The sequence below is a fragment of the Lissotriton helveticus genome, chromosome 11 (genome assembly GCF_964261635.1).
Source record: "Lissotriton helveticus chromosome 11, aLisHel1.1, whole genome shotgun sequence".
Classification (NCBI taxonomy): Eukaryota; Metazoa; Chordata; class Amphibia; order Caudata; family Salamandridae; genus Lissotriton; species Lissotriton helveticus.
In genome coordinates this window covers 789,217,439-789,237,620 of record NC_136072.1, presented here as the reverse complement: position 1 = coordinate 789,237,620, position 20,182 = coordinate 789,217,439, and the positions used below count along the sequence as shown (strand labels likewise).

Here is a 20,182-nt window from a genome sequence, read left to right as displayed (position 1 = left end):
GGAAAAAGGAAGTTTGTGAAGGGCATTTCCTATACGCAGTTAATGCTGCGAGGTGAACGTTAATAGAATGGAAATTAAGGCCAGATTGAGCTAAATGCAGCAAGTATGGAAAGATGACATCTTCCTTGCAGGACGTAGGATCAGCATTCATGGACGTGCCACAAATGCAGAATCTCTTCCACTTGTAGGTGTAGGAAGTCCTTAAAGATGGCCTCTTTGCCTCCTTGAGTATCTCCATGCAGTTGGCAGGCAGGTGTAAGTGTCCATACTGCACTAGCTCAGGAGCCATGCTGCCAAACCCAACGATGAGAGGTTGGGGTGCACCATCTGCCTCCCGAACTTCATGAGCAGGTCCGGCCGACAAGGAAGCCGCAGGTGGGGCTGAAAAGACCGGTGGAGCAGGTCGGTGAACCACCACTGTCGAGGCCACTCTGGATCAATGAGGATCATCCGCGCCCTGGATTGGGACAGCTTGATCAGCATTGCTGGAATCTGGGGAATAGGCGGAAAAGCGTACAGAAAGCTGTTCGACCAGCTGATCCATAGCGCATTCCCCAGAGTCCCCGGTTGGTAAAACCTGGAGGCGAAGTCTCAGCATTTGCTGTTGTCGGTGGTGGCGAACAGATCTATTTCTGGAGTGCTCCATCTTGCAAAAACATTTCCTAACACCTCGTCGTTTAGGACCCATTCGTGATTTTCCTGAACGAGCCTGCTGAGTGCATCTGCCTGAGCATTCTGCACACCAGGTAGATGGGTAGCCGTTTTCGTCAGTCCACCGGCTAACAGCCAGTGCCTGATCGCTTGCGCTTCCTGAGACAGTGTGCGTGATCTCAAGCCCCCCTGCTTGTTGAGGTAATACATCGTTGTCGTGTTGTCCATCTGTACAAGCAGGGAGCTGGTCCGGAAGGACGGATGAAAAGCTTTCAGCGCCAAATGAACAGCTCTGAGTTCCAGAAAATGTATGTGATACGAGGTTTCCGCCTGAGACCACGTGCCTTGAATCTGAAGATGGTCCGAATGCGCTCCCCAGCCCTGGAGAGAAGCATCCGTCACAATGGTCTGTATAGTAATGTCCTTGTGGAATGGAACTTCTTTGAGGAGATTCCCTGCTGAACACCACCACTTCAGGGACTGTTGAGCGTGTTGAGACAGTTGGATCCTGTCCTCCCAGCTCCCTCGTTTCTTGTCCCATTGATCCTCCAGACATTCCCGCAGCGGCCTCATGTGGAGGCGTGCATGTGGTGTGAGAAAGGTGCAAGAAGCCATCGACCACAGGAGAGAAGACACCGTCCTCACTGTCGTTGATGGAACGGACATGAGTCTGAGCCTGCCGAAGGATCGATAAGCGTCACTCCTCCGAAGGACCCTTTCCTCTTTGAGATGGAGGGATGTCTTCTATCGCCCTTTTTCTTAACAGGGTATTGGCCTTCTTGGAGTTCACGCAGCAGGTATTGTGAGCAAACCAGTGGAATAGCTGGAGGGCTTTGAAAACGTAGACTGTATCCATTGCAAACAATATTCAGCACCCACTTGTCCCGAGTAATTTTTCTCCACTCTGCCAGGTAGTTCTGAATGCTTCCCCCCACCGGAGTGGGTAACAGGAGAGGGGGAAGTAATCCCTCAGGGCTTAGACCCAGCCGGGCCCTTATTCCCCGATGTGGACTGTTTATTGCTTCTGCCCCTCTGAGGCCTTTGGAAGGGCTGCTTCTGATATTGTTGTTGCTGCTGCTGCTGCCCAGCCTGGCGACTCTGCCCGCGTTCGAACCGCTGGGAAGAATAGCGCCGTTGGTATGGACGGAAAGTCTTCCGCTGTTCCTTGGGCTTCTCCAAGCCCACAGCCATGCGTGTCTCGACTTCCGCCTTCCTACGAGCCATTTCCTCATCCCCATGGGTCCCAAAGAGTGTGGAACCCGAAAAGGGCAGGTTGGTAATCCGCTGCTGCACTTCCGGCTTCAGGGAGGGATGCCGTAGCCAGGTGTGCCGTCTCAAAGTCACCCCGTGACAGTATCCATGGGCTGCTAGGAGACATGTGTCTGCAGCCGCACTGATGATTTGGTTTGACACCATCATGCCTTCATTAACAACCTCTGATAGTCCTCATGTTTGTCTCTCGGGAGGAGTGTGAGGGTCTCAAGGCGCTGAAGGGAGGGGGGGGGGTGCCGCTATTGCTCAAATAACCAGGTCTTGAGGTGTTTCCTAAAGGTGAGATTGTCTTGGGTCAGTCGTAGGTGTGCAGGGACAGAGTTCCACATTTTGGCTGCAAGGTAGGAGAATGATCTCCCTCCGGTGGTGGTTCTGCGAATCCGTGGGACGAGGGCGAGGCTGGTGGAGCGGAGCTGGCGGGTGGGGGTGTAGAACGAGAGGCGGTTGTTGAGGTATTCGGGGCCCATGTTGTGGAGCACTTTGTGTGCGTGGGTGAGCAGCCTGAACGTGATCCTCTTGCTGAAAGGGAGCCAGTGCAGGTTTCTCAGGTGGGCGAATATATGGCTGTGGCGGGGGATGTCAAGGATGAGTCGTGCGGAGGCGTTCTGTATGCGTTGAAGGCGTTTCTGAAGTTTGGCTGTGGTTCCTGCGTATAGGTTGTTCCCGTAGTCCAGTCGGCTGGTGACGAGGGCCTGGGTGACAGTCTTTCTGGTTTCGGTGGGGATCCACCGGAAGATCTTTCGGAGCATGCGCAGGGTGTTGAAACATGAGGACGAGACTGCGTTGACTTGCTTGGTCATCGTGAGGGAGGAGTCCAGGATCAATCCCAGGTTGCGTGCGTGGTCCATGGGTGTCGGTGCGGTGCCCAGTGTCGTGGGCCACCAGGAGTCGTCCCAGGCGGATGGGGATTGTCCGAGGATGAGGACCTCAGTCTTGTCCGAGTTGAGCTTCAGACTGCTGTGCTTCATCCATTCTGCGACCTCTTTCATTCCGTCCTGGAAGTTGGCTTTGGCGGTGAGAGGGTCTTTGGTGAGGGAGAGTATCAGTAGGGCGTCGTCGGCGTAGGAGATGATGTTGATGTGTTTGCGTGCGATGGCGACGAGGGGGCTCATGTAGATATTTAAGAGGGTTGGGCTGAGTGAGGAGCCCTGGGGTACGCCGCAGATGATTTTGGTGGCCTCTGAGCGGGAGGGAGGCTGACTCTCTGGGTTCTGTCGGAGAGGAACGATGTGATCCAGTCCAGGGCCTTTCCTTGGATCCCAGTGTTGCAGAGGCGGGTTATTAGGGTGCGGTGGCAGACGGTGTCAAAGGCTGCCGAGAGGTCCAGGAGGATGAGAGATGCTGTCTCTCCGTTGTCCATCAGGGTCCTGATGTCATCGGTGGCTGCGATGAGGTCGGTCTCGGTGCTGTGGTTGGCTCGGAATCCGGATTGGGATGAGTCGAGCGAGTTGTTTTCTTCAAGGAATGCAGTCAGCTGTTTATTGACTGTCTTCTCGATGACTTTGGCCGGGAAGGGGAGCAGAGAGATGGGGCGGAAGTTCTTGAGGTCTTTGGGGTCCGCTGTTAGTTTCTTCAGAAGGGCGTTGATTTCTGCATGTTTCCAGCTTCCAGGGAAGGTGGCTGACGTGAAGGAGCTGTTAATGACGTTTCGGAGGTGGGGCGCGATGATGGTGTCGGCTTTTTTGAAGATATGATGAGGGCATGGGTCGGAGGGGGAGGCGGAGTGGATGGTGTTCATGATGCGGGTGGTGTCTCCAGTGCTGATGGGGGTCCATGCGCTGAGGCTGGTGGTGGGGGACGTTGGTTTGGTGGCTGGAGGCAGAGTCTGGGGTCCGAAGCCGTCGTGTATATCTGCGATCTTGCGGTTGAAGAATGTGGCGAGGGAGTTGAGTTTGAGTTGGGATTTATAGAGCGCGTAGCTACCCTAGGGTGTCCCAGCGCTGACATGACCGAAGTTCCAGAGGAGAAGTAGAAGAGGATAAGTTTGAGAGGTTAAGGGAAGAGCCATGTTTTTAATAGCCTTCGAAAGGCCAGGAGGTTGTGTTCTCTCCGCATAGCGAGTGGGAGGGCGTTCCACAGTTTTGGGGCGTTGTAAGAGAACAAACGCCCCCCAGGATCGGGCCTTTTTTATTCATGGAACGCTAGCGAGGGACATAGAGTCAGATCTTAGTTGTTTGTTGGAATGGTGGGGTTTGATCAGGGGTCTCAGAATCGGGGGGCCTCGGTCGTGCATTATTTTATGCGAAATGCATAGGGTCTTAAAGGTAATCCTTTCTTTGACAGGGAGCCAATGTAGGCTCCTGAGTGCAGGTTTGGCTGAGCATCTTGATTTGGTTCCAGTTAGGATTCTGGCAGCCGCGTTCTGAGCGCACTGTAGCCTGTAAATAACTGATGCTGGTGCCCCCAGGTACAGGACATTGCCGTAGTCCAGTCTGGAGTTCACCAGCCCCTGCATCAGTAGTTTCCTCGATTGGAAGGGGATCAGGTGGAGGATTTTTCGCGCCATTCGGATGAGGCCAAAGCAGGTGCCTGAGGTTTTTCTGGCCTGAGTCTTGAAGTTGAGGTCTTGATCCAGCCAGATGCCAAGACTTTTGACTTCGGGTTTGGGGGTAAGGGGTGTTCCCATGCATGGTGGCCACGAGAGGGATGGAGGTAGCTTGTGTGGGTTTCCCAGGAGAAGTATCTCAGATTTATCTCCGTTCAATTTTAATCGAGATTCACACATCCATTGGAAAACGCTATCTAGGCATGTGGCCAGGTTGTCTAGGCTATTGCTCAGCTGGTTAATAGAAACCACCAGCTGGGTGTCATCGGCATACATGACTGTTTTTATACCAAATGGAGCGATGATGTCCTCTAAAGGGGACATGTACACGTTAAAAAGTGTGGGGCTCAGGGAGGAGCCCTGAGGAACCCCACACTGAAGTGGCCGGGCTTTGGACGTGGCGGTGCCATCTGACACTTGGAAGGTTCTTTCTTCTAGAAAGGATTTGATCCAGGACAGGGCGGAGTCAGCGACTCCTATCAAACTTAACCGGTGGATGAGGATGGCATGGTCCACCGTGCCGAAGGCGGCACTCAGGTCGAGGAGGATCACTGCCACTGATCCTCCTGCGTCCATGATGGTTCTTGCCTCCTCGACCACGGCTAGCAGAGCTGTGTCAGTTCCCTGTCCCGGTCTAAACCCTGTCTGAAATTGGCGTAGGAGGTTATTGGCTTCAAGGAAATTAGAGAGTTGGTGGTTGGCAATTCGTTCGGCAACTTTGCTGATGGCGGGGAGAAGCGATATGGGTCTGAAGTTGGTTGGGTCCGTTGGAACGAGGTGGGGTTTCTTTAAAAGAGCCTTGACCGTAGCTTTCTTCTAGTTAGCCGGAACAGAGCCCAGACTAAAGGAGGCGTTGATGAGGTGGGTAAGAGGAAGAGCCACCGTGGAGGCGACCAATTTTAATTTGCTCATGGGAGCTGGGTCTGAAGGGGCACCACTTTTTACAGTTTGTAAAGTGGACAAAAAAGTCTCTGTGGTGATCAGGGGAAAGGTACTAAGGCATGGCGCCTCTGGACCAGGGGGTGGGGTGGCGGGGATTTGAGAAGAAGTGTGGCCAGGGAGTAAGGTAAGGATTTTGTCAATTTTTGATGAAAAGAACTCAACGCAGAGGTCTTGCGACAGTGTGATGTCGTTGTTGCTGGCGCTGGGGTTGGAGAGCTCTTTGACGATGCTGAAGAGTTCCTTGCTGTTGTGGGTGTTGTTGTCCAGCCGCACTTTGAACAATGTCCTTTTGGTGGTGCGGATCATCTGGTGGTATTCGCGTAACCACAAGGAGCGGTCATAGTGTCCCAAAAGGGCAGTCGAACTTGCTGCCTTCATGGAAGTGGATGCTGTACTGCAAACCTTCCTCCCCGCTGAGTCCAGTCTTCGGTTCTCTTTGTCCGGTGGCACCGTAGACGATGGAGCCGTAGAGTGCTGTTTCTTAGCTGCCACCACTATCACCGAGTCCGGAGGAGTATCCGTCTGCAGGAATGCAGGGTCCGAGTCCGGGGGCCTGTATTTCTTCTGAAGTCGAGATGGAGCTGACTTCGTAGAGGCAGGCGTCAGAAAAAGATCCATAGTCGGTTCCTCCAAACCAGGCACTAGAGGAAGCAGGGGACGTGAGAGTTGCTTCCGTTGCAGGGTCTCTAAGATCACAGAAGTGGAAGGAGTAGGCGCAGTCAGCACAATCCCCAGCTTAGCCGCTCCCCTTAGCAACACATCGTGAAAGGTAGCGATGTCATCAACTGGAGACACCCTCGTGGGAGGCGAGTCTGATAAGATCGGCGAATATCTCCCACCACTAGAGGAATCCGTGTCCCTAGTGTATCTGGAGTGTGATCTCTCCCTGTGGCGACGATGTTCAGACCATGTGGAGGACCTGTGCCGACTAAAAGAACGATGTCGCGGTCTGAAGCGAGATCACGGCCTTCTGGGCACACGTGGCATCACCGGCACCGGTGGTTGAGGTGGCGGTGGTCTGGGCGGAGCCGGATGAGGAGGGGGAGGTGGAGGGTGAGGGGTAGGGGGAGGTAGAGGGTGAGGGGTAGGTGGAGGTGGAGGTGGAGGGGTAGGTGGAGGTGGAGGGGGAGGAGGAGGAGGAGGAGGAGGAATCCGAGGCCGTGGAGGCGAAAGACGCCGAACCACAGGCTGGTCCATCCCCGGAGACCTAGTTGGTGAATAGGTCCTGGAGTATTCAGAGTCTGGTGAACGAGTCACTCTCCTCCTCTTACGGGCCGGCCTTGAAGAAGGTGCCCTGGAGGCCGTGTCCCCTGATGGAGACCGCCTGCGCCGCTCCGACCTGGAGCTGCCAGTTGTAGTAATGCTGACCACGGAGCGTGATCTGCTCCTGGAAGGAGTCCTCTTCCCTGACGTCTACTTTCTCCTCGACGTCGATCTCCTGTACGATGTCGACTGACCTCTTGGCGTCGACGGCGAAGATCTCCTTCTCAATTCCGACTTGCGCGTCGACGTTGATGGCAGTGTCGCCTCGACGGCGAACGCCGATGCCTTCGGGACTCACATTGACGACGATGATGCGTCAATGTCGTCTGCGAAGTCCTCGACCTCATCGAGGGCTCGACGTCCTTCTACTCGACGCCGAGCGTCGAGGTAGTTTAGCCCCAGAGCCCTGGGTCAACGGGGAACATATTGTCGTCATATCTTTCGACATCGACGTCGTAGCGATCGACGGCGACCGGGACCGATGACGTTTCTGAGCCTTCTTGTGACTGGGGAGCCCCCCAGCGGCCGAATCGCGGGCAGTGGAAGCAGATAGAGTACCTCCACGCGCCGAGGTCCCACCTGCATCCTTATGTCTTCCCTGCTCCAGGCATTGAAGACGAATCTTCTCCCTGTCACGCAGGGTCCTCCTGGAGGATGACTTGCAGATGACACAGGAGTCAGGAACATGAGTAGATGGAAGACAGAGTATACACACTCTGTGAGAGTCTGACTTGGCCTTCTTCCTGCCACACTCACGGCACTTGTCAAATAAAGTTGCATTTTGACAAGAAAAAAGTGGCTTAGCTGCTCAAAAAAAACAGCAAAAGGAAGAGAAAGGCCACAGACGCCGAGTAAAACACTAAAACTTTTCAAAAAGCTCCAAAATTTGAAGTTATACCAATAAAGGTAGAGCTCAATGCTCCAGGGTCCTGCTAGCAGGAGCCGGAAAAAAGAACTGAAAGTAACTTGCCTTTGGATCATGCGATACCAAGGGTCTCTGGAGGGTTCCTTAAAGGCACAGTATCCTTTTTCCAGACATATAATGGCAGCCTATGGGGCTGGTCTGTCCAACCCTTCCTCTCTATCATGACAAAGGATTTTTGTGAAGGGGAATTTCTCTATGTGTGAAACTCTGTAAAATGTGTAAATTTCTATAATATTTGGCTATCTTTTTTCACTTCAGGATGAAGTGCTGGCCAATGTAGGCTTGTTAATGTCTGGCTGCATTATTTGTCTTTCATTTTCTTTTAAGTGTCTATGCAGGACTGCAGAAGAAGACAACTTAAGAGACTATTTTGATTGCTCCCGGGTCCCCGCACATGGGCGGGACTATTCACAGATTAGGACTATACACAGAGATCCCCTACTACAGAAGTTTGTATATGGGGATGGCTAGGATTGAGTCGGGGGGAGGGAGAATGTTAAATTCAGTAAAGCAAACAAAGATCAAGCCAGAAAAAAAGTATGTACAGTGGCACAGCTGTTCCAAGCTATCCAGAGGATGTTTGTCCATAAGGGGTTGTGACACATTACCACTCCATGGCAAATTAGAATTATCAGGAAGTTTTGACATGGCCTACACTAAGGGTAGCTCATGTCCTCATATGTGCAACATCACTTGAATGATGGTTCGATGACCCAAATGTATACCTCTGTGATTTAGCATTGGTTATTGGAGTCTAGAGATGTGTTGTGACTCATCTTCTTAGTCTACTTAGCATATAGGCAGAGACTATTGTTTTTCGCACAGCAGATGAGAGTATAAATGGAGTGTAAATTTAAGTTAGATGGGTGAAGCACAAAGTGAGGTGAAAAAGATGAAAGCAAGAGGTCTGGGAAGCACACAAGATTCCAAGGAGGAAGGCAGGCGTATGTGAAGCTACAGCACTACAAGCTACATACAGATGCTTTAACAGTAAGTAGCATTTTTAGTTCGTAGCAAGTGCTATTTACCAATGGCGTCTGTGAACACAATACTAATGCACTCCAACTGGCTGATCACAAACTCGAATTTTAGTACTTGACTGTCTCAGGGTAGCAGGGAAAAGCATTCACGGCTTATCCCAGGTTGTGATGTAGCAGTAGATACTCAAACAGAATACACAGGCAAATAACAGATGGCATGCTAAGGTAGTTCTTAAATTTAGTAAGGAAAATTACTTCATCGCAGGTAAGTACAACCTGCTACACAGAGGACCCACATCAAAAGGCAGAAATGTATTTCACCATTTCTGACAGAGAACCAAACAGTTTTGTAGATTCATAGAGGTAGGTGCTGTACTTTACTTTAACAATGAGCCCTATGGCCAGTATCAACCTATGCGATAAAGTATAGCTGCACGTTTTTGGAAGTATTTAGATGTCAAAGTCTTTTTAGAGCTTACTTTAAATCCCAAACCCAAAAGTCCTGTTACTGTTATCTGTATGAGATTGTTAAATATTCCCAGGAATTAATGCACAATATTCAAACATGTACAATGGTAAACAAGGGACACAGCACACAAAGTGAAGAGCAAGCCCATTCTTAAAAAGTAAGAAGTGATTCTACTTGGTGTTTACGGTGGTACACAAAGGGTAGTTAATCTGGACTCAAGTCACCAGTGACCAAGGACGGTGAACACAATCTTAATGTGGTCAAGGGGTTAGGAAACCCTTATTTTAGTGTATACTAGTTGTGATAGAGATTTTCTGCTGGCTGGGGCACCCTTAATGAGCATTAGGGCTCATTATAAAGAAACTTAATCACCACCTCAACTGGTGATATCTACAGTACCCCATGGGCAAGGATGATTTCAATGCTTGCAAAGTCAGAGTGACCTCTTTCAGTCAACGGCATGCAGTTCCAGGCATAACCTCACCAAGCAGCCAATCACAAAAGGTGTAGGGTGCACACTGTCTGGCATACCAGCACACAATTATTCCAGATGTATTGTGGTAAATGCAGGGCATAACAACACCCACTTTAGTTGAAAGTCTTTAGTATTCTCTATTGTGAGTGCAACCAGTGCTGTGCATCTCCAGATATGTGTTTCAGGATTGTTGTCCTCCTTCAGTAGTTGGGCAAGTGAAAATTGGGGGTGCTGGCAATGCTGCTCACAGTCTTATCGGGTTTCTGTACCACTTCCAGAACGCAGGTGCATCCCAGAGCTCATCAGTTCAAAAAAAACAACAACGAGCCAATCACAACAATCCTGAAATACATGTCTAGAGATACACAGCACTGCTGCACCACCACTGGTGAATACTAAAAGTGAGTACCATCATGCACTGCATTTGCCGCAATACATTTGGGCTAATTGTGTGCTGGTATGCCAGGCAGTGGGCTCCCTCTTCTTTTTGTGATTGGCTCCATGCTATTGTTGGTTGTTGTGTGGCCCTGGACAAACATGAATTAAACACTACTCCAGGTGAAACCTCACAGAACATATATAGTGGTAATACAACCCTCCAATCCCACAGAATTCGAACCCCTTTTAGGATCGTTATTTGATACAATGGTGGCCATAGGAATTTAATAGTGTTTGGTGACATTTAAGAGTTCACCTCAAATACCACAGATTGGGAATACTGCGTCATTATTTTACAGTTTTGCACTTGGCTGTATGGAAAACATACAATCACTCTCCCAGCATTTTCAAATCAATGTAAGAAGCACTTAACTCTTGTGATTTTCTGTCATGCAATAAGCAAACATCTCAGCGTGCAGAAAGCTAATAGCACAGCAGGCTTCCTTTTGTAGCAAACTTAATAGCAGCTGCTAAGAGGGGATGCCCTACCTGGCTGGGAGCTGGCTGGGCCAGTCTCAGAAGATATGGAGCGCTCCTTCTGCTGGAAGATGGCACGCGGATTGGCCGATCTCTGCGATATAAGTGATGCTGCCTCCTGAAGAAAACGGAGCATCGACAGTGAAAACACATTTCTAGCTAGATTATCCATATTTTTCTAGTTGTTTCTGGATCAGGTCGACAGAGCAGGCAAAAATCCCAAAACCTCATTAGCAGTAACAGGTATATATCATTCCCAGGCTACTTTCAAACTTAAAAATCAAAACCGTTCATTGGTAAGAGCTGTGCTCCAGAACGTACAGGCATTCTATGGCCTTGCAGTTAATGAGTTCCAGGTTTGTAGAACTTTCTTTACGTACACCACAAAGGGCTGGAGTGATTCCATCACTCCAATTACCAATTAACTGAAATAAATCTCTCACCAAACCAGGTTGTGCAGAAAACTTTAGAGTTCCTGCCACACAGACGTGCACACACACACACTTTTCTTGAAGGGTAAATCTTTATTTAAAAGGGTCTCGCAGTAAAATATTTCTAGTAAGGGAGAAGTCCTGCATTTTTCAAAGAATAATTAGCATAATATACCTAAGGAGGGCGGGCCTTGCAAAAACACTCGCACTGGCCCGGACAGTGACATGTTCTATAGAAAATTTTGCATGTAACAAAAGGAAAGCTTGACAGACACAGCTGAGGAACTAAAGCACACAGACATACCACAATGAACATATGCAGTAGATGAAGCATGGATCTCCTCCTGAGTGATCAAGCACAAGAGTTTGGAGGGTGATAAAGAGATGCAGAAAATATGACTAAACAGTAGAAGGATGAGCTTCTGATATTGTGTGGAAGAGAAGGAAAACCTTGAAATAAAAGTTAGTCAAGAGAGGCAGAGCAAGACTCGAAGAAAAAGTGGAGCAAAGCTGCAACCCCCTTGCCAAGACAGACAAATTCTTCAACTGGCCCGCATCTACTAATGCATCACATCCAATTCTGCACCACTCCATTACAGTACTGAAACCCATACACTGTTCTGCCAATGTGGCATTGCAATTATGATTTGCTAGTCAAAGTCTATGACCCACACACTGCTCTTTCAATCCTATCAAAAGACACCCAGGTACTTTAGTACTAGGCGGCCCACACAGGTCTCCAGCTAAACTGCAATGCTGACCTGCTAGTCAAGTAGTAGGACCCACAAACATCTGCCAATACATATCCTCCCATTAGAGACCAATACCTGGGCTTTCTCCACAGAGTCACTCCTCTTCAGTCCCTTCTGCATCTTTGCCTGGTGCTCAGTCTCCTGCTCCTTCTGTAACACACACAGGGATGTGGATTCAAACACCACAAAGCTATGGGCAGTGAAAGTGAGGGGGTGTGGCTGGGCAATCGCACAATCAAGCAATGGGTGGTATCATGTACATCAGTCATGATATTGTGGAAATATCCAAAAAGAGCAACTGCATCTCACCGATTTGTGGGCTATGGGTCAGGGTCAGTCACACCTTAGGGGAGAACTGAGAGTTAGCAATAAGGCGGTGTGTTAACATTAAAACACTTATCTGTGTTGCCATTAAACCAAGTCTTTATATTGCCCAGAAATCACTTCTCTGTGTTGCCCCTAAACCAATTTCTCTGTGTTGCACCATGTGCTGTAGTGTAAATGTCCACCCTTTACAAGTTACCATATGAGGGGCATGGACACCGGATACTAGGAATATTTAATCCAACTCTTTCCACAAGTACTGTAAGCAAGCACTAGCTGCTTAAAGGATTAGATCAGACACTAGGCTGCTTGCTCCCATGCTTCCCCCTATGCCTACTAGGGCTAATGGGAATTTATGTTGGGTATTGGAAGGCAAGTAACAGATCTATTGAGACTAAGCAAAAAACACAAAATTAAATTGAACAATCCAGAAGCCTAATATTTTCAAGAGACTTCCCACTGCTTAGAATGTGAAGGCAGCATGACAGCTACAGTGTTAACTGCTGAACAAGGAGATGGAAGCTATTCCTCTAGGAGTGGAAGCCAACCACCAGCAAGTCAGTGGTGGTGGAGGGGGTGTTGGACTAGCACTAGGAGGAAGAGGGATGGGGGGGATCCCGCTTTTGCGGAACTAGGTTCCTCACACAGCTAGCAAGCTAGGTGTCAAGCTTCATCATTTGGACCTGCTCCTCGTTGGGCCGGCGCTGCAATGGCCAACGGGCACCCGCGAAGGAGCTCTTTGTCGGAGATCTTTTGTTCCTTAGCCGTATGATGAAGTGGGGGGGTGTGGCCCGTGAAGGTGTAGATATACTGGGGTGCAGTGAGTGCGTATTAAAAAAGGTTGGATATTCCAAATAAAGTTTTATTCCGCTGTTAATCCACCTTATTAAAAGTGTTTTAGAGCGGAAGTTGCCCTATGGAGGGGTAGTCATTTGACACAATGCTCTGCTCTCTGGGTCGACATGTTTCTTGCCCTGTTCGTTATAAAATACCGTGGAAATTCTTCAGGATCTATTAATGTGATTAAGTGAAAAAGGAAAATGAGGCACCAGGGCATGGCCTTACCCACTGCTGTTTCTCCTTTTCCCGGCTCACCACTTCCTGCTGCTGCGTGAACTTCCTGCGAATTGAAGGAGAAAAAGGAATTTTGGCCATGTAGTGCAGGCACCGACACATACAACCCACACAAACCATCTGTGCTGCCAATCACATTTCCTGCCCCTGCAACACCTCCCATCCCTGATGTCTCTAACAGCAGAAATGCCCTGTCATAGCACTGATTCTACCTCAGCAACCAGCACCTGTCAGTAGCCTCTAAATCCCTGCATTCCAACACAACTTTCTCCCCTCCTACGTCCTTGTAACAGATGTAACTCAGATGCCTAGGGGTGTGGAATTTAATGCATTATCTACTTGTCCATGGGACATGTTGATTTATAAATGTACTTGCCCTGTAACAAAACCTACTTGTACCTTTGGTGACATACTGAGACGATAAATTATGGCAGCAATCTCATTACGCAAGAGCTCTGATAATAGCCTCTCTGATTATGCCAGAGCTCATACCATAGTACGGCTTGAATACTAGCAATTCCCTTACTTTGCCACCTTTTCACAGATCTACATACTGGGGCTGAAGTTAGAGGTATCAATCATTTCCATGGTTGGAATGCCCTTTTGAGTCTATGCAAACCTACTAACTTGAATGTTTTATGGGTCTCCATCAGCTCATCGCTAATATTTTCCTACACAGAGAAAGAGTGGAAATTCACTCCTGACAAGGGCAGAAGTAAAACTTGTTCCAGAGTTGGGAAAAAACTGTTTGGTGGGAGTGTGAACTTGTTACCGCTCAACAGATTTTCGCATGAGCAAATCTACACATGCACATTTGCTCATGCTAAAATGCAGTTCACAAATATTTTCTAGGAATACGATTTCCTGACCTACTTCTTTAAATTCTTGTGACTTCTTGAGCGCTGTACATCTGCACTATTGCAAGGATATACGCCACGAGTGCACTTTTGTGACTTTCTTTAAGAATTGGGCCCATATTTAAGTCTGGCATTAACCAAGACCTTTTATTTTTATAAAAATTCTATCCCTCTCTATCCACCGGCTGACTTCACTGTGAGTGACAGTATTCTGCTCTTTCACAAGGAACATCGACACGCAAAGTGGTTTTGTTCAGTGCCAGAAATGGACTACTGAGGCAAAGTGGGTTTTTTGAGACCAGAAATATTTTTGCTTTGGCCAATGTTTGTTGTAATGATGAGGGCCCGGCAGCTCCCACAACAATAAAGTTTTACAAAAACCATGTAAAAATAAGAGATGCAATGACAAAACCAAAAGGCTGACCCACTAATGTCATACCTATTGGCTTTGCCAATGCTCATTTATTTTCTTGTTTCATATAATTTTGTTGAAACTACTTACACTGATTTTTCAATTATGAATATTTTGGGAAATACTGGCATTCATCAACACGTTTTACTAAATGATGCTTCAAAGAAATGGTACCTATAATTTCACATTGGTTTAGCAAAACGTTGTTTTCCTAATTGCATTTTTTAAAATGAATATTTTATTTTGATAGCAAAGTATCATTAATCTTGCATTCAAGCTTTTGCATGCATTTGCATCCAACCATAGAGCATCCTGGAAGCATTATACGTCGCCTCATATTGTTAAACTTTGCGAACATGTGTGCACATTTTTATACTGGAACCAAAGTCAGTAGTGAAGTCAGAACATTTCCTTAGAGCAGTCAGCTTAATAATAAAGGCTTTGTATTAATGAACCATAAATACAAGTTCAAACAGCATTAACATATGGACACAAATTTTACCTTAACTGCAGACAATGCTCTTCCCTGATTCATAACATGGTGCTAAAGGGTTTGCCCTGCTGGGGGTTGGGCCTACTTGTCCCATAGACAAATATACATGAAAAAGTGTTGTCCTTGACCCCAAACGATATGTTCTGGAAGTCAGGCTATAGGAATTCCACATCCCTGGATGCCAGTTAGGACTTGCAACTGCTAGGTTCTAAGTCCCCTTTCACATGATCTTACTGCTACTAACCTACTGCTTCCATATTCTTGTTGAGGACTATGCCTAATATCTGGGCCTTGGGCACTCGCCCTCATATCCCTGCAACCAGTAAGGATTCTCCCTCCTGACCCACATCCCCAACATATCACTGCTGCTAGTAGGCCCTCTATTCCCACCAGCAGTGAATCCTCTATGCTTCCACCAATCTCTGTGAACCCATCCAGCAACCCTGGATTTAACAACCTCTTCCTGTAGCTTTATATCTCCCTGTCCAACACAGTGCCATTCCACACCTCTCACTGTCACTCATGCCTCAGTATCTCTTCTACCACCACTGCTGGTATCAACCAATTTATAGCCAATCCTGCCCACATCTTATCGAGACACTAGCCAGACTGTGCTGTATATTTGCTATGAGGTCCTGTCGATGGATCTTCGGTTACTTCTGCGCCATCACAGAAGTATGCTGCCATCCTAGGCCAACAACGACAAGAGCCCCTGGAATTATTTTTCTGCAAGAGCCCTGTAATTACATCCCTGACACAGACATGGGCCTTCAGGTGATCATGCCTTCTGGTGCTTATATGCTATCATCCCTATCCCACTCTCAATTTATCCCTCTCAATGACGTACCCTACCAACCTTTTTGTTCTTGCCACAGAACAGACCCTCCACTGTATCCCAGTCACCAACCAGACTCCATCATGTATTTCTGGTACTGACCAATTCTTCTTCTTTATAACCACCAGAAGGCCTCACAGTAAACCCTGCTACCCATAGGGCAGTTATGCACCTATGCAAACCGACTGCCAACCTGTGCAGTGGAGAATTCCACCTTGGTTTGTGATTTTTTTTTTACCAATCAATACTGGTTTATGAAAAAGTGAAAATAAAATGTAACATTATTAGGCACCAACCGAAGAGCCTCTATGCAGTCCAGATCACATAGAACCAACACTGATGCCGAGACAATTTTATCCAATTAAAACACTGATCAGATTATTTTACACAATTGCAACCCACATAAGAAAGGATGTATATCTACATATTTGATTAGAAATTAAAAGATCAGAAAACACATTTAGAAAGGATAAGGGGTCAACGCAAAAAAATGACAAAGGTGACCGCAGGAAAACACATACAGTTATGAAGTGCTATAAAAAAGCAATAGCAAGGTAAATTAAATAAATGCAAAGCACAGGGCTTATGAAAAGATTAATAAATCAAAGGAACAAAAAAAGAAGAAAAAAAGAAAGAAAAGTATGAAATTTGAAAGACTGCTTCCCTTTGATGAAATCCATAGAATTGCAATGCTGCTGGTGAAACATTTTTGCAAAATATGAGGTTTCCCATATTTTGAAGGAACAGGATCAAAGGAAAATTTGCAGCAAAAAATAAAACTACATAGAACCAAACAGGTGAATAATAGATAAGAGTACCTCTTCCTCATAACCTGCTATTCATCTCCATAAATCAAAGTTCTTATGTACAGTGTTCCATTGTATTTCAGTCACGTTCATGCTTTAGCTATATAATAATAATAATATTAATAATAATAATAATAATAATAATAAAGGGATTTATAAAGCGCCTGGTTACGACATCCCGGCGTGTCCCCGCGCTGGGTGAGAGAAGTGGCAGCGACCCAGACCACAGTCCGAGGCGCCAGCCTGGCTAACCTGAGAACACATATGTTTTAAGCGCCTTCCTAAACTTAGCTTCAGAAATCTCCATCCGGAGTTTTAAAGGGAGTTTGTTCCAGTTCTGAGCTGCCAAGAACCGGAAGGATCTGCCTCCCATTCTGGCCTTCTTCACCTTCGGCACTTTCAGCAGGCCAGTTCCACTAGTTCTCAAGGACCTTCCAGGCACATAGCTGGTGACAAGATCCCACAAATATGAAGGACCAGTGTTCTGGATGATGCTGTGGCATGTACATAATGCCTTAAACATCACTCTTTTCCTTACTGGAAGCCAGTGCAGCGTATCCAGGGCTCTTTTGGAGGCAGCCCTCCTAGGCACCAGTCGTGCAGCGGCATTCTGCACAACCTGCAATCTCCCAACACATTTAGCAGTGGCGCCAAGATAGAGTATGTTGCCATAGTCTAGGCGAGATGTGATAAGGGCTTGCACCAGTGAGGAGTGTGGCTCACTGATTAGAGCGGCAGACCCTGATGCAGAGGTCTGGCCCGGGACCAGGGTTCAATTCCCGACGCGGCAGGGTCCTGAGCCCAAAATGTCCACGGACTCGATAATTCTCGCCTCGGTGCCTATTCTAATCATGGGGTCCCACGCTGCAACTCTGGGCAATAGTTGCTTAATCTCCACTACGGTAGCCCACCCGCTGCGGGATGCCTGGCTTTCACCCTGGGGATACCCAGTAGGGGTTATCTCACAGGGAAAAAGCCAGGACGGGTTCCCAAGGCAAGCACCTTGATGCCTTCGGGTGATACGTGCGCTATATAAGTCGCAATACATACATACATACATACATACACCAGCGTCTTCCTAGCCTCTATCGGAAGGAGATCCATCGTTTTACGTACATTTTTGAGGACACCAAAACATTTCCCCACTACACGTCTGATGTGCACTTCGTAAGACAGAGTGGAGTCCAGCCAAACCCCAGGATTTTTCGCCTGGGTGCATGGTAGGGCCCAGACTCGGAGGCCGCCAAGCCGACATCCAGCCTGACGAATCAGAGCTGTAGTAATAATACAATAGAAAACGTCTGATAGCAAATACGAACAAATATATTTGATTCTATAAATGTTAACCCACCACGACGGACTACTTTATTGTGGCTAGTACGATTATATGAGGCAATTATAATGCTTCTTTTGCTATAGGCTTCAAAGTGAGCACACCTACTCCTGGAGAATCCCACAAACTGGACAGGGTTTCATGAAGTGGTGGTGTGAGCTGATATACTAGCTTCTGGTGAAGACTAAGCAATAAAGAACGTTTTGACGCTAGTAGTTGAAGTAAATGGTCGCAAACAGACTGAGAAAGCAATTTCAATAAATTAAACTATTTATTAGTCATATGCAAGGCAGTGTGTAGCTCTATCTGGGTATAGTACCACAGATCCATCTCCAGTGACATAGTGTGGTGTTGCATCACATGGCATAATGCTTTCACACCCATATAACTACTTCAATTTTCTCTATATTGTTGATTAATACTTGAAGTATAAATAAGGAGTGCTGCTTTGGGCAAAAAGTTTGTATTTGTAATATACACATATCGATACATACAGCAACCTTAAACAACTGATATAGACCAGTTTACCCTTGGAGAAAGGACACCTGCTCTTTCCCAACAACGATCAAAGCATGCATGGGGTTCACATCACTTATTAGTCAATATGTTTAAAAACAAAACGATTGGGCAGGCTCATTTTGGTAAAGATGATAAATGTGGTTTTGGATTCTAATATTTTTGGCAAGACATGGAACCTTGCATAAAGAATTCTATAGGTAATGGAAAGCCTACGGAAAAAGTACAATTAGGACTTTGCTGAATAGCAAACTTTGGGAAAGTGTTTTTTTTAAACTTGAGGCGTAATAGAAGCATTCTTTTGCTCTTGATGAACTAATAGAAAAAAACAGGAATGGTAAAAAGCTTCAGAATACATAAGTCATTTAAATAAGGAGAACTCGATAAAATGCATTTGTATCGAATGTTTCAATCGAAAAACTGCTGTCGACCCAGTTCAAAGGGATTAGTTATAGCAGAACATATAGAGAGGAGGACGCTGCAGACTGTGCTATTAAGACACAGAAACCGGACACCACCAGGGGCATAACATAGGTAACAGCAATCCCTTTGTTGGAGGCTGGCAGATAACAGGAGTTACCTGCTTAGCCCAAGACCTTTTTTCATTTTTATACTTGTGAGCAAACCAGCCTAACTGAAATTTTAAGCCCGCCCCTTAGATATTATTTCAGGTTAGTCACATTATTTGCGTTATGTTTCTGGTGGATAGGGTTCCATTCGAAAAGAGTTGGCTATCCAGTAAATCATTTCAACAAAATCACTTACAGATAAGATGCAAAAGATGTTGACAGACTTAATGTTAATTCAGAATGTGTCTAGATGACAACGGATTTAGAACTCCTACAGGCTTTCCCAAAGGAGCTCAAGGAAAGACAGCACCATCTAGATCTGAGAAACAGACAGAATTGGCACTGCAAGAAGGAAGTGAAACTGTGCAATAACCGACTGTGTGTGTAACTGCAGCCTCGATGGGCTTCCCTGTGAAACTCAATGTGAAACATCAGGGAAAGAACTAGATCTTCTTACAAGTTGAGGCTGCCTAGTCCTTCGTGAAAGTGAGAGATAACTTTAGTGTGGAGATCGATGAAATGATGTCCGCTGTTATCTGGGGACAGACTAACATGGGTGGCTCTCCTCTGCAGGAACAGGTCACAAACTATACAGAGATCAAACTCCTGTAAGTTCAATTGTCATCTCCCTATTTTCCTCCTCCTATCCAGCAATATGTGCTAATCCAACTGATTAATTGAGTAATGTTGATATTCAGTGCTTTGATTATTGAAGGGGGACTTCAAATACTTTTTTTATTTTAAAGGTTTTATAAAGCGCGAACATGACCCTAAAGTGTATCAGAGCACTGTACAAACAGTATTTAAGATGAACAAGAAAAGGTTGTACACTAATACATGTAGGTAGTCAGGGGGAAGTGTTCCTATGATAAAGAGCAAATCAGGCAAGATTAAGTAACAAGAGTATCATGGAGCGTTAAAAAAACATAAAACACAACTTCAACTTATGGACTTCAGGATTTTTTTTAAAGGTAACTGTTCAGGAGCATCACTTTGAGAGCGTTTCAAATTTTTGGAGCAAGACCAGAGAAGGCTCGGTTATAATTTCTTTCCTTGTTGAATTTTTGTGGTTTTAGCAGTAGGTTGTTAGAACTTCTAAGGGTTCGATTCAGGACGGATAGTTAACGTTTTTTTGCCAGGTAAACTGGGGTGCTGTAATGAAGTGCTTTGTGTGTTAGGCAGGCTATCTCGAGACAAATCCTTGCTTCGAAGGGGAGCCAATTGAGATGAATTAGGTCTGGAGTGAGCATGTAAGGAGTCTGGGAGGAGAGTTTAAAGTAGCCTTTAAAGGGCCAGTCGAGATTTGTGAAGTCCAGCTAGGGTCGCAATTCCGTAGTCTAAAC

The 20,182-nt window shown here is 46.8% G+C and overlaps 1 protein-coding gene across 7 annotated transcripts in view; it reads right to left on the bottom strand.

Moving 5' to 3' along the window:
- DBNL (drebrin like) overlaps positions 1–20,182 on the bottom strand; it is a 100,682-nt gene that overhangs the window by 25,908 nt on the left and 54,592 nt on the right. For 4 of the 7 annotated variants that reach the window (XM_078666740.1, XM_078666743.1, XM_078666742.1 and 1 more), the window contains exons 8-10: positions 13,010–13,064; positions 11,696–11,770; positions 10,450–10,555 (exon numbers count right to left, since the gene is read on the bottom strand). In XM_078666740.1, coding sequence (XP_078522866.1) covers positions 10,450–10,555; positions 11,696–11,770; positions 13,010–13,064 — 236 coding nt within the window. The remainder of the gene's footprint in view (positions 1–10,449; positions 10,556–11,695; positions 11,771–13,009; positions 13,065–20,182) is intronic. The other 3 variants (XM_078666741.1, XM_078666745.1, XM_078666744.1) reach the window with 1 other exon arrangement.